This window comes from Hermetia illucens, chromosome 3 (assembly GCF_905115235.1).
Source record: "Hermetia illucens chromosome 3, iHerIll2.2.curated.20191125, whole genome shotgun sequence".
NCBI classification, from domain to species: Eukaryota; Metazoa; Arthropoda; class Insecta; order Diptera; family Stratiomyidae; genus Hermetia; species Hermetia illucens.
Genome location: NC_051851.1, coordinates 121,816,715 through 121,831,396, shown reverse-complemented (window position 1 = coordinate 121,831,396; position 14,682 = coordinate 121,816,715). Strand labels below are relative to the sequence as shown.

The window sequence follows — 14,682 nt, the reverse complement described above, 5'->3', positions numbered from 1 at the left end:
ACTTCCAATTCGCAAGTTGCAGTGGACAGCTATCAAATCTATGAGAGGTCAAAATGCAGCGGATGTGATACGAATGAAAGACTTACGATCATGTACGGTGAAAATTGCAGGGGTCTATACACCTTTCACCATTATTATTACGGTTGGCAAGACCATGTCTCCCCATCACATGCCGAAGCATCCCATATCATGACTACAAAAATCCTTTGGGGACCTCAGAGAAAATACCCTTCTTCTCTGTCTGATCATATTGCAATTTTCAGATTTCATGAATTAGATAATATTGAATACTTTAGAAAAATGATTTTATAGCGCTAATATCATTGAATGTTGCCTTGGTATGTAGTGAATGAAGGAATTACTCAGAAAGTGCAATGTCATCTAATGCAACTGCTAATAATAGTGGAGTGTGGTGAGTTTGCAGATAATATTACCCACCTTATGATTAGATTTATGCTGGAATAATATTAAGAATTTTTCACTCATCATCATCAACGACGGCGCAACCGGTGTCCGGCATCCCTTAATAAGGAACTCCATACGTTCTGGTGTCCTGACCTACGCCATCGCTCCATCTCAGTCAGGGGCTGCTTCTCTTCTTTTTTTACCATACCAACAACCTGTTGAGCCAGATTTTATCCACAACCAGATGGTAGTGGTATCGTTCATAGATTTCATCATTATAGAGTCTACGGAATCGTCCATCCTCATGAAGGAGGCCAGGAATTTTTAGCGTCTGCCAAGTATTCTTTTTCTGGTCCCTAGATGGGAGAAATTATCAACGATCTCAAAGTTGTAGTCTCCTATCTTTATTCTTCTCGTTTGACCAGTGCCACTTGATGTTGTTGATTGTTTCGTGTTTGGTGCTGCCACGATGTACCCCGTCTTGCCTTCATTTCCTGCCTCCTGTTCGATCTGGATGAAGGTGGACTGTACATCACGGGTTGTTCTTCCCATAATGTCACACTTACATCAGCATCACGGATTACTTTTTCAGGGCCAAGTTTAAAAAGATACATGGTAGGGCGTACCTTGGTTTAGACCGTTTTTGCTGTTGAATGGTCTCGAGAGTTATTCTGCTACTTTTATCTAGCCTCGCACATTGGTCAGCGTCAATCTAGTCGTCTTATCAATTTCGTCGGATTACCGAATACTCGCGTGGCCGTGTACAATTTTACCCTGGCTATGCTATCGCTTTCCGCACAAAGAAAGTCTGATCTGTTTCTGCTTGGCCCGGGGTGGAGCCTCTTTGGTATGGGCTTTTTACAAATGTGTAATTTTTGAGATGCAGGAGAGCGTGTGGCGCAGCGGGGTTAACAGCATTCGAAATTTATTTCGAATGTTGTTAATCCTGCTGCGCCGCAGGCTGATGATGTTCAGGACGTATGGGGCTATTCGGCCTAGTAAGATAGCGGAGTATATCTTATAGATGGTACTCAGCAATATAATTTCTGCACTGCGTGATATCCCGCGCGATGTATAGGACAGGTAATACCTCGTTGCCAATCGGCAGACATTGATTCGCTGTCCCACATCTTGAGGATCAGTTGATGAACCGCTTGGTGTATTTGCTCGTCTCTTTAACCAATTTTAATTTAACCAATTCGTCTGTAATTTCATGTCTTTTAAGCCAATGGATTGTATGGACTCTTTCTTCCATGCTTGGTGGTGGTAGCATTTGTCCGTCGACTTCAATTGGCGGGACCTCCAACTCGACAATACTTTGGTTGTTGAGCAGTTCATCAAAATACTCAACCCATTGCTCCAATATGTCCATAAGGTAGGAAATAAAACTTGCCTCTTTGTATCAGCAGGATGAACATCGAAATGTATAAAGCTTCATTCTGCTGACTTGTTGGTAAGACTTATGCGCCTGGTGCGGTTTCTCCTTGTGCATTTCAAGTTCACAGACTGAAGTCGCTACTCCACTCCACGGAGTACGTGATCTCTGTGCCTCTGTTCTTTGAGGATGCAGTATTGCCCGGTATGTAGCATTTTTCCGTTCCGTTGCTAGCTTACATTCATTGTCCGACTTTCTTTGAGACTGGGGCCAAGTATGTTTGTAGCCGTATCAATGATAACATTCTTCAGATGGTTGTGATCATTTGTTGATGCTTCATCTCATTTATCTGATAACTGCGGTTATTGCGACATCCATTCCCCTTTATAAGTGTTACAGAGGCTTTGTTGTGAATGACTTCAGTATTCACTCCGACCTGATTGTCAGAGGGGGTTCTAACTTTATATTTAACACAAAACACTTCAATAGCGCTAACTACTCAATAGCTCATAGTACACAATATCCTTGATATCTCAACACTTGTGAAGCATTACTTTGAAACTATGCACATTCTTTTTGACTGCCAATTCTGATGGATGTCCAAACTTGACACGCATTTTTTACACTGGAGTTATCCTAATAACCATTTTGCACAACTATTGACAATTTGACGCAAAATCCTTTTCCATTTTACTTGCTTTTTAGTCCTTTCAAAGAGCTTGAATGCTTGGAAATAATTGATTGATCACAATTGAAAAGATTCTGAATTCCCCACATCCCCACAGCCCAAGGAATCTCTCCCTTTCACATACAGATCACAATTCCGAAAGCGCAAAGTTACCACCCATGTATTCTTTTGAGTGAAGTGCATTCAGGATGAACTTCATGCATTACACGATTAGTTTCTGCAACAGTTCCAAAACACATAGGTTCACACTCACTATTCGGAATGAGATTTAGGTAGTATTATATTGGGTTTATAACGCCTACTTTGACGAATGGATGAAAAAATAAACAAACAGAAAACCAGAAGCTCGGCCTCCAGGTATAAAGTGCATATACTCGTATTATGTCTGACTATTTAGTTTGATTACTGTAAATTTGCAAAAAAATGGCAACTTTGAGCTATTATCACTTTGTTAGGAATAGTACGATTTCCACCAAAATCGGTAGTATGGGGGTATTTCGGAGTCTAGACACCATACAGTCTCAGTTTAGTAATTTGGTTGATTCACAGAATCTAAAAGTCATTTGCCAGCTCTCGTACTCCCTCTTTTTGCATCAAATGACAGAACTGATACCAGCTTTGAAAAGTATCAACCAAGAGAGTTTCATTTAATACCCGAACATATTCGATGAAAACTTATAGAATTATCCTAGATGTTTCAAAATGGATTAATCGAAGTCATAATTAAATTAGCTACGACCTAGCCTAACTTCTAAGCGGAAAGGTTGAAATAAACACTGAAGCCCTATTGACACTCACGACTTTCGTGAACCAGATTCTAGCCTCTGAAGCAACTTGGAGAGCGGTCAGAAAATTAATTTAGACAATTCAGAATTTGCTGAGGACGTTGGAGTTCCGGAGGAAAGCGGAAATAACAACACGAGCAGTAGTTCGTAACTAATCCATCTTGCTCGCGATGTAATACCGAAATGGCAGTACCGCAGATAGCTTTTGAACATTAACATCTTCCAACGACAAAAAAGACAAAGATAAATCCGATTTTATTAAGTTTTTGTTCATCATCATCAACGGCGCAACAACCGGTATCCGGTCTAGGCCTGTCTTAATAAGGAACTCCAGACATCCCGGTTTTGCGCCGAGGTCCACCAATTCGATATCCCTAAAAGCTGTCTGGTGTCCTGGCCCACGCCATCGCTCCATCTTAGGCAGGGTCTGCCTCGTCTTCTTTTCCTACCATAGATATTGCCCTTATAGACTTTCCGGTTGGGATCATCTTCATCCATACGGATTAAGTGACCCGCCCGCCGTAACCTATTGAGCCGGATTTTATCCACAACCGGACGGTCATGGTATCGCTCATAGATTTCGTCATTGTGTAGGCTACGGAATCGTCCATCCTCATGTAGGGGGCCAAAAATTCTTCGGAGGATTCTTCTCTCGAACGCGGCCAAGAGTTCGCAATTTTTCTTGCTAAGAACCCAAGTTTCCGAGAAATACATGAGGACTGGCAAGATCATAGTCTTGTACAGTAAGAGCTTTGACCCTATGGTGAGACGTTTCGAGCGGAACAGTCTTTGTAAGCTGAAGTAGGCTCTGTTGGCTGACAACAACCGTGCGCGGATTTCATCATCGTAGTTGTTATCGGTTGTGATTTTCGACCCTAGATAGGAGAAATTGTCAACGGTCTCAAAGTTGTATTCCCCTATCCTTATTCTTGTTCGTGCTTGTGTTTGACCAGTGCGGTTTTTGTTGTTGCCCTTAAAAATGGCATTTATACATAACATATAAAGCAAATAACGAATCCATCATTTCAACTCATAGACCAAAAAATATAAGCAAATATTAAATACATCAGTAAAACTTTTGCAAGATTTGATGTCCACAACTCCGGTCTCTCAATGCTAAGAGCGACAATTTATGTGAAACCACGGGGCTCTCTACTTTGGTCACGCAATTTTTTCGTTCAACATAAAAAGGAACCACTCTACGAATTTGATAACAGCATTTCTTCGCTTGTTGAGCAGTTAATGTTCACTCCTTTGCGAATTCTTGAAAAGCAACAAACAAGGAAACAATTATAAACTGTTTTGTCGCTCTGCATGTGTAAAGCTTCATTAATTAATAGATGCTTGACTTTAGCACTCCCTATTTTCAACATCATTATATACTTTATTTGTATTTCCTCTGTGCTTTCAAGAGAACTTAGGGCTCAAATCATGTAGGGAAGCTGAATATGAGTACCTCTGGAAGGTTTAAGGATACTACCGGTTCGTATACATCCAGGAACAGACGCGCTGGGTGAAAGGATAAAAAATAATTATTTTAATCATTTCGAATCAAGATATCATGACCCATTGCATTGACTGTCAATAAACTTATCATCGATTCTATTAAACTACTCTATTCTTTCAAATAGGTGCACATTTTGTTTAGCCGGAAGTGCATCTAGCTGGCAAATCCAATAATTTATTTGGTACTGATATAGAGACCAGCTACAGACCCGCTTACGTGGAAGGCTTTCATATACAAATATAATAAAACGTAGTATTAACGCAAGCATTATGGTGTTACTGGTAATATTGTCACCTATGTATACCACTGATGCGATACATATCGATTGTAACAAAAGCCATCTTATCACTTAATTTGTTTTAGCATATACACAAAAAGAATAGAATTCCTAATAAATGTGTTGCATCATTGTTTGAATTATATGAAAGATTATCGCAGATATATATCGACAAATCCATGCATACGACAATGGTTTAACTCTATAAGTATTTATTACGTCCTAAAGCATAAGTTCGTATTAAAAAAAAAAACAATATCGAATAAGCCTAGGTTGTACTTTTGTCTTTTCAAGAAACCTAGGGTTCATGGTCTATGTATAGCAGATTAATGGTCAGTTAAGTTATTAGTAAGTTATTAGTAAGTCTATGGTGAAAAATTCGTATTTGTATCTTTATCCAGTTCTTCACAAAAAATTTCTAAAAAAAAGCCAAAAAACGATCTTCACACGGGATGACCCCCTTAAAAGCTTCATAACGCGTTAATTTAGCCACTTAGGAAATCAAAGAAAACTGCGAGCATGATCTTAATTTCATTTAAATCACATTTCCCCCATTATGATACACTCCAAAAGGTTGAGTTCATTAGCAGCCCGAGCCCCTTTTTTGCAAAAAAAAATTTTTCTTTGAAAATTCTTGCTGCCATCCATGTTATGCCATAATCATGGCTATAGAGAAACTCTGGACCCGGAGTGAAAATTATATGGGGCCCCTCTACATCTGTTTTTTCAGTAAGGCTTCTAGCTCGGGTCCACGAGAAAACTACCAACCCGGGAAGAATTCCACTCCCTCTCGTGGGGTGGACAATTCACCGAACTGTGATCAGCTATAGTCCATTCAAGCTATAAGGGTCATTTTGCACAACAATTCCTTCATTTTACCTGGTGACCAGAACGGAACCACTCAACCATTTTTGAATAACTTACCCCACACAATATTTTCTTGATAAAACTGAACCATATCCTGCAATTATTTCATCATCATCAACGGCACAAGAACCGGTATCCGGTCTAGGCCTGCTTTAATAAGGAACTCCAGGTATCCCGATTTTGCGCGGAAGTCCACCAATTTGATATCCCTAAAGGCTATCTGGCGTCCTGGCCTACGATAGGCCTTTGTTGATGACCATTGTTGATGTCAAATTGTCTCGAGAGAGATCTTGCTGCTTTTATCTGGCCTCGCACATTGGTCAAGGTCAGCATAATCAGTCGTATCAATTTTGTCGAGATACCGAATTCTCTCTGATGGTCGTATATCAACAGTTTTTCCATCAGTTGTGCAAAGAAAAAATCTAATATTTTGCTGATTTGTCTGAAATGAAGCCTCTTTGCTATGTGCCAATAATGTTCAGGGAGTGTGGGGCTATCCGTACTGCGTGATATCCCCCTTTTCATCAGGCATTGATTCGCTGTGCCACACCTTGAGGATAAATTGATGAACCGCTTGGTGCAATTTCCCGCCTCCATATTTAACCAGTTTGGCTGTAATTCCATCGGCTCCTGGCGACTTATGATTTTTAAGCCCATGAATTGCACGCACTGTTTCTTATCTACTTCGTGGTGAGAGTATTTGTCCGTTATCTTCAGTCGGCGGGACCTCCAATTCGCCGATATTCCAGCCAGCCGACTTCTTTAGCGGCTGGGGACAAGTTTGTTTGTGGTCGTATCAATGATAACGTTCTTTTGCAGTGAATTGGTACATAAAATTCCTTGTGAAACATATAAATTTGTAATTTTTTCACTAAAATATTCGTGTAAGATGCTGAATAAAAAGTTAGCACTTTTCATCAATACAAGTTACGAGCGAATATCAACCACCAGCCGTTCGTTCTAGCTGAAAAGATAATAATAATAATCGTTGGTGCAAGAATCCATATTGTATCAGGGCCTTCAAGTGTGTTAAAGCACTTCATTCAAGACCGTAACGGTACTATACAGTACACTGTAGGAGGCAATGTGGTCAGCATTGCGCTCGGCCGAGATTATTACCCTGATTTGACTTAGCTGGGTCGACTGGTCTTCTTTCTTTTTTTTTCTTCAGCCTTTGTTTCGTTCACAAGCGGGGTCGGCTCGTCGTGATCGGCTTCGCCATTTGGCTATATCGAATGCCTGATCTGGGTGCAATCTCGAGAATTTCAAATCCCTATCTAGCGTATCAAGCCACCGTTATTTAGGTCTGCCTTTTGGTCGTTTACCATCGACTTCGATGTTCAGACCAATCTTGGCAAGTGAATTCTCGTTGGCACGAATTGCGTGACCATACAATCGAAGACGCCTCTCTCGTAACTTTTATACAATCGGTGCAACCCCATAACAATCGCGGATATCCTCATTTCGGATGTGATCTAAACGTGTGACGCCACTAGATCATAAACACTTTGTTCATTGGCATGATATTAGTAGCCTTCTCAGCAATTTAGGCGTTACCACTTAAAACCCAAAGGAATGCTGATTGATAATTCTAAAGCGAATCTGAAATATGTTTACAACGGGATTGTTTATGCACCGGCACCAATTGTCATTCAGTTCATCTTATAACGATATAAAAAATATCCTCGGCTTACAGGCAGCAGAAGGCTCTCACGATTAATCTTTGTTTTTTTTGTGTTATGAGTCAACTGAACTGGAAGCAACCATTGGAAACAGGAGTGACCAGGAAGTAAAACTCTGTAAGAAGGGACGGCTGTCTTTGGTAACAATTATAAAGAACTTCTTAGCAAGAAAAGAACAAGCCAGGTTTAAGAATGTTGTTAGCCCTCCATGACATTACAAGTAACATGAGTGTTAAGATTGACTTAAGGAAGTGTCATTTTGATAAGTTTCCTGCAAACCTTATAGCTGTTACTAAAAGAGCGTTTTTAGGGGCTCATGTTCAATTGAACATGAGTATAATGATGCAATGGTCGAGATGATTGAGAGTCAACCTCTCGATGTCGTTGCCGAATCGGATCCCCGTAATCATGGATATTTGTGTTCGCCTTTATGCTGTGACACTGTTATACGCTTATCAATTAATAAAAATCGTTGGCGCAACAATCCATATTGGATCAGGGCCTTGAAGTGAGCACTTCATTCAAGACCGTAACGATATACTACAACACACTGTAGGAGGCAATGTGCATTGCGCTCGCCCGAGGTTATTATCCTGATTTGACTCAGGCACTCATTCACAGCTGAGTCGACTGGTATTCGACGTCAAATCAGGATACAAACCCCACTGCCACCAGTGAGATTTGAACCGCGACCTCCCGTACGACAGCCTTATGCTCTAATCACTCAGCTATCCGGACACAACGCTTATTAATTGCATAACATTATGTGCAACAATAAGGAAACTGAAACATAGTCTCAAGGAAAACTAAGACTAAGTGGCCGACCTTTACTCCAAAAAGAAGTGAACAGGAAATACATATAATGGCAGACCACTGCTTGAATATCAGACGACATTGTCCTCAATAAGTAGCCAAAAACTTTCCTATAGTGTCAGAACTTAAAAAAGGAGATGGTCTCGCCCCCAATCTCTTTAACTTGGTGATCGAATACGTCGTCAGGAAGGTGGCCTCAGTTGATACCAGAGGTACGCTACTGGTAAAATCCGCGCAACTGATCGCGTACGTAGACGACGTGGATATTCTTGCCCGATCGATGCTTCATGCAAAGGAAGTGTTCGAGAAGTCCGAGTCAGCAGCGAATGAAGGGCAGCTTAGGGTCAATGAAACCAAAACGAAATACATAACCCAAACTACAAAGGTGGCTATTAGTATGCAGAACATTTGCAATGGGCGAGTATAATTTCGAACAGGGGGACCAATTCATCTACCTAGGAGCCCTACTCTCGAAGGACGGAAACGAAAAACACGAAATTTAAAGGCAAATTACTACAGCTCATAAAGCATTTTATGCAATCCTCCCAATAAACTACCTATCTATAAGATATTAATTCATCCCGTGTTGCTGTATTGATGCGAGACGTGGACCTTGAGCCAAATGTTGGTAAAGAAGATCGATATCTTCGAACAGAAAGAAAGAAAGGCGAATAAGAATCATGAATTGTACGAATTATTTGCCGACCCACCAGCATCCGCAAATTGCAATGGACTGGCCACATCGGATGGATGCATGAGGGAAGGATTCTGAAATGAGCGTTGAATGGCAAAGCCGACGTTAGCCGACCTAAAGGGAAGCCAAGGAAACGTTGGGTGGATTCAGTGGATGCAAATTGCAGATCAATTCTAAGATTTTCTAACTGGAGGACGCGGTCTTGAATCGAGATAATTGGTTCGATTTAGAATTTAGCGCCATCGAAGAAGTACCCAAACACTCAACTGAATAAATTTTTTGTTTCAATGTTGCGGAGAAAATTGTATATGCACATGTTTTAGTGCGTTCACTGCATTAAATAGATTATTATATTCTCAGAGGATGATAGCTAAGATGACATTCTGACTTTACTAATAATAATAAAATGAAATGTGTTAAGAGCACTTGATTCAAGACCGCTACGATTCAATATAGGGTTACGGTAATCTTTTAGGATACAATGTGGTCAAACGTTGCGCTCGCCCGTGATTATTTTGACTCAGGTTTTCATTCGCAACTGGGTCGATTGGTATCCGGCATCTAGTGAAAATACAAATACCACTGCCGCTTCCGTACAGCAAATTAAGATGAAAGCCTTCAATTTTGAATTGCATAAACTACAGCTTACAGGAAAAAGTTGATTTCGGTAAATCCGAAATCCGCACTCAAATTAAATACAAAAAGTTCCACTAGACAAAGCGTACTTCCTATAGGAAACATGTAACTATAGCATTGGTGGGCCACGTGTAAATCAAAATACTGTACCCCTAATAATCTCCAAGTGTATTCTTTTGATTTCGGAGCTCAAATTTGTATTTGTTCTAAGGTAAATACTAGGTGAACCAGCCAATGAATGAAATTTCCCAAAAAGCCGTTGCCAAACGCTCATATTCATGGAAAGCCTAATCGCAAGAGCATACCTGGTATTCAAAGTACAGCATATTTGTCGGTAAAAGCAAATATTAGATTTTCCAATCGAATGCATTCATACAAAATTCATTAGGAATTCGATTGTAACAGATCTTCACAAGCTTACCGATACCATTCGCAACCCAACTTTGTGGTACAAAAGATTTCTTTGATACTTCGATGTAAGGTAGTACCTCCCAGTGTGATCATACAAAAGTCACTGATTTTACAATAGTCAACAAGAATGTTATCCCACAAACCTACGTAAATAAAAACCAAATCCTCAAATCGATAAAAGAGAGCATTTCAATTTAGGAGGGTTTGAAGTCTGCAATTTCGCAGAACTAAGAAATGTAATGTTGAAAACAAAGTTATCAACTGTATCTGAGAATAAAGAGCAATATATAATATAATTGATCACGAAACAACATCCCCGACCCATCCAATTTTTTTGAAGGTCCTTAAAATCAGATCAAATCTATGTAAGAAACATCAGATTTCAATACACAAACGATTTTAAAGTGAACACAAATCCACACAACTAGGGGAAAAAAATCAATATTCTATCCGGTTGGTTATGATACGAAAAAAAATGCTCATTTATCTGGACGAAGTTGCTTAAACAATTAAAGGAATCAACAAGGAATCAACAGAAGACTAGAAGACTAATTATCTACGTCGAAGATAAGGCAAAACCTAACAATTGGTAATTATGACCTTGAAAACGTGAATCACTTCAAATAGATATTAGAGAACCATAGTCGAAAGCATCATTAGCAACATCCATTCCATCCATTCCATTTAGCTATCAACTTCTTAGTACTTCAATTAATTAAAATAAGGAGCACACACAGAAAATACTCGTGATTAATTAGCAATTCCCAACTTCTCCAAAAGCCAAAAATATGAAATAGAGGCTTTGTAATACAGGTCAAGGGAAAAGTTGTTGCCAATATCTTTACAAGCAATAAAAAGGGGCTATACTGACGACCTATACTCCACATAAAAGCTAGCAGGAGTCACATATAAATACACATGAATATAAGAACTCTGTTGGCATGGAGACGTACGGCTCATTGGAAGCTGGCACATGCTTTTGGGGCCATTAAATCTTAAGCTCTGATTTTCGGCCCAGAAAATGACATATCGTCACATAGAATATAAGGTATCGAAAGTATAAATTTGCAAAAAAGTTAAAGGTTTCTCAATGTTAACTTACAACCTGAAGTTGAACATTCGTAGCCATGCTAGCCAGTGTTATTATCGTAAAGGAAAACAGATAGTGACAAAGGATCAAATTTTTCGGTATCAAATGCAAATTTTACAAATGACATTGAGAATATAGATATGAATTCGTAATAAATTAAATTGCCGTATTTCTTTTGAAGTGCTGTATACACTAAAATTTGTTTAAACCAACTTCTTCTAGTCTTTTGCAAAATTGAAAATGAACGAATTTAATAAATAAACGCCATCGTAAGCAAATTCCATCAAATATATTACCAGTTTCAATTCAGCATGCAGGACGTCATGCTCCTCTTGAATTATAGTGGCACAACTCTTCTCAAAGATGATTTCCCTTTTCTTCCCCGTTGGTAGGTTTTTATTTGGAATGAATTAAAACTTGTTGCCAACATCGTCGATTAAATACCTGCCATATATGTACTGTATGTGTTTCATCGATAATCGGAAAAGTTACTGTCTTTTCAGCAATAAATAACATCATAGCAATCACATCACAGGCCTCCCTTTTCATTACTGTCTAGCTAAATCTAAACATCCCCTTTAAATAATTCATCTGCTTTAAGCAATTTTTATTGCTTCGGTCATTTTCACTGCAATCCTTCGGTATTATGTTACTGAATCCTTACATAACAGACATGAAAGACATATTAATGTCCTGGCAACAGTAGCAAAACCAAGCAGTTCCGAAAGATAACGACAGAATGCGACGAACAATCACTTATTTGGTCATTCCCATACCCCCTAAGAGCTCTTACATGAAGGAACGAAAAAACAAAATACCTAAGCATAAAAAGATTGTATCCAATTTCATTGGGGCTTACCTATTAAATTTTGTGATCCTAGACAATAATGTGATGATATGATAAATCCTATACAGTAAATTGTTGCGCTTATTACAAATATGGCATTCATATTTGAACACATTTTTAACTACTAGCAGGGTGAGACAGCTTCAAAGCGATGTGTTACACGTATTATATATTTAACTATTGTATAAATAACTCGACTATTTGCTTCTTACGTATACTACGCTAAAAATTATATGAAATGAATTATAGCTTATAACACTTTGGTAAACAGGCCACTCCGCGAACTTTATAATGCACTTTTCAATTACACAGGATTATACAATGCTCTCCGTTTCGAGCTACATTTTCAGCAATTTACAATAGTGCAGTCTGCACTAGAAATTCATGTCGAGAGTCCTTTATTTGAACAATCTTATTGTTGCCACACTTGAACATCACTCTTCCGTTTTTCACGCAGCAAAAAACTAATTCGAAGAACATTATTAAACGAGCATCCTAAGAAAGGGCACATTTACAAGCCAAGTCCCAGCAACTTCCGGGGAGTATACAGTACAATACGGAACTGCACAAAAATGCATATATTTTTGTTTTTATGCTATACTTGTACCCAAACAGCCAACTAACAATAGTTCAAATCAAACCGAATTTTGGATATTCAAAGGTGAAATGGAATTTCAGCAACTACACGACTAGCCTCAACCAAGTTTCTACTCCAACTGATGTGGAATGATTCTTCTAGTGCACCACTGTGTCACTGTAGATCGAATTGGAATCGACACCCGCGCACCGGAACAACAAAAACCACACACAGAATGTACAATAACAGACCGTGTTGCAGTCCACTCTGTTCGGTACCAAAGTCGGTGCGTGCGCATTTCCAGGGGAAGTCCCTTTACGATACAAGCGGGTCCGGGGAAGACTCTCGGTTTCGGTGTCAATAGCAACCTCCTTCCAGTCCACAACCGGCAAAACCGTCTTAAGAGAAAGCGAGGTATTTTCTCATATTATCGTAATCATATTAATTTAAAAGTTGTCTGATGGAACATGGTCAATTTGAACGCATTCATGTTTACCAACTTCGAATTTAATTGATATATTTCGAGGCCATGAACTCGAAAAGGCAAAAATATTGGAAAGTGAGCACTGCGCCACTCATCCTTTTCCTTTGGGAAACGAATTCTCCTGCAAGCCTACAACATTGACCCACTGAACTAGAGCGATTCAACCGCAAATTAATTATTCCCAGGAATTTTGTACTTAATTTCGTTGGAAAAATGTACAACAGAAAGCTTTGTGTTGCTGTAACTTAAGTGTCTGCGGAGCTTTTTCAGCTGATATAGAAATAAAAACAGACAATTGCTGGTTCGACTTTCAATTCCACAGGTGGTGAGCCAATTATGATTTTCAAAACGGGAAATTAAAACTGAAGTTAGATATGTGCGCTTGTTTAAAATACGTAGGATAAACTCAATTTCTGTAGGGTTCTAACCAGACCTTAAACTTACTCTTGTTGTTTGTGTGCCTCTTGGAGATTCGACTATCTAAATTCTATATAAATTATGATGGTGCGTTTCACAACTACTATAGAACCAACTGATTTGGCTGGTTTAACTTTTGCAGCAATTTAAACTAAAAGAGTTTTTTTTGTTTTTGAAAATATGCAGCCAAGGACGGTCCTGTGTGACTTTATTGAATTTATTTTTGGAGTGTGCAAACACTTGTTAGAAAAGTTATAGCCGGCACACAGAAAAGCCCGCTTTCCCCAGCTTGAACACGAGTTTCAGCGTCGCAAGCTGGATACTTTGGGATTAAGTGATGTGGGACTCTAGAGAGAATTTCTTGCCTTCTTGCGGCAATGTGCTGCTGTACTCCCTAAAGTCTGATGAAAGCAAGTGTTTTTTTTTTTAAATAAATATTTAAAAATAAATGTTGGCACCCTAACTAGAAAGATCGAGGAATTCGCAAGAGCCCTTCCAAAAAGACGCATTGATATCTGCGCTCTGCAAGAAAGCCGATGGTCTGGTGCCGAAAGCTGCGACATAGACCGCGAACGCAGCAAATATGGCTATAAACTTTTCTATTTTGCTAGCCCACACACTCAATACGGTGTTGACATTACCATCTCAGACGGTTTCCGTGATGCCATTAAAGAAGTCGAACGATTTGGTGATCGGCTGATTAAGCTCACTATTATATCAACTGATCGCACTATTCACTTCTTCACCGCATACGCGCCAGACAGGTCGACCTGATGCCGAGAAAGATGCCTTCTGGCAACTTCTCGATGAAAAGACCTGTAACGTGACTGCTGATGACTATATCATCACTCCCGGCGACCTTAATGGTAATGTGGGTAAAAAGCCCGATGGTAATAGGCGCCATAGGGGACAGAGGTTTGGAGTGCATAATGACGGTGGCAAGCGTATAATCGATTTTGTGGACATCCATGACCTTGTACTTATGAATACATGATTTATCAAACGATTGTTCCATCTTCCTACATTTTATAGTGGAAATTCTCATAAGACTCCGCCATTTTACCATCGTCGCTGATTACAAAGCCTTTCCCTACGAGACCATCGCACCTCAACATCGGCCGTTGATT

The 14,682-nt window shown here is 39.5% G+C and overlaps 1 protein-coding gene across 4 annotated transcripts in view; it reads right to left on the bottom strand.

Annotated features, from left to right (window-relative positions):
• Positions 1–12,842, bottom strand: part of LOC119650983 — a 103,864-nt gene extending 91,022 nt beyond the window's left edge. For 2 of the 4 annotated variants that reach the window (XM_038054246.1, XM_038054247.1), the window contains exon 1: positions 12,090–12,800. In XM_038054246.1, the coding sequence (XP_037910174.1) occupies positions 12,090–12,192 (103 nt within the window). In that variant the 5' untranslated portion in view covers positions 12,193–12,800. Of the gene's footprint in view, positions 1–12,089 lie in introns of all 4 variants that reach the window. The other 2 variants (XM_038054249.1, XM_038054248.1) reach the window with 2 other exon arrangements.
• Positions 12,843–14,682: the final 1,840 nt, after the last annotated feature.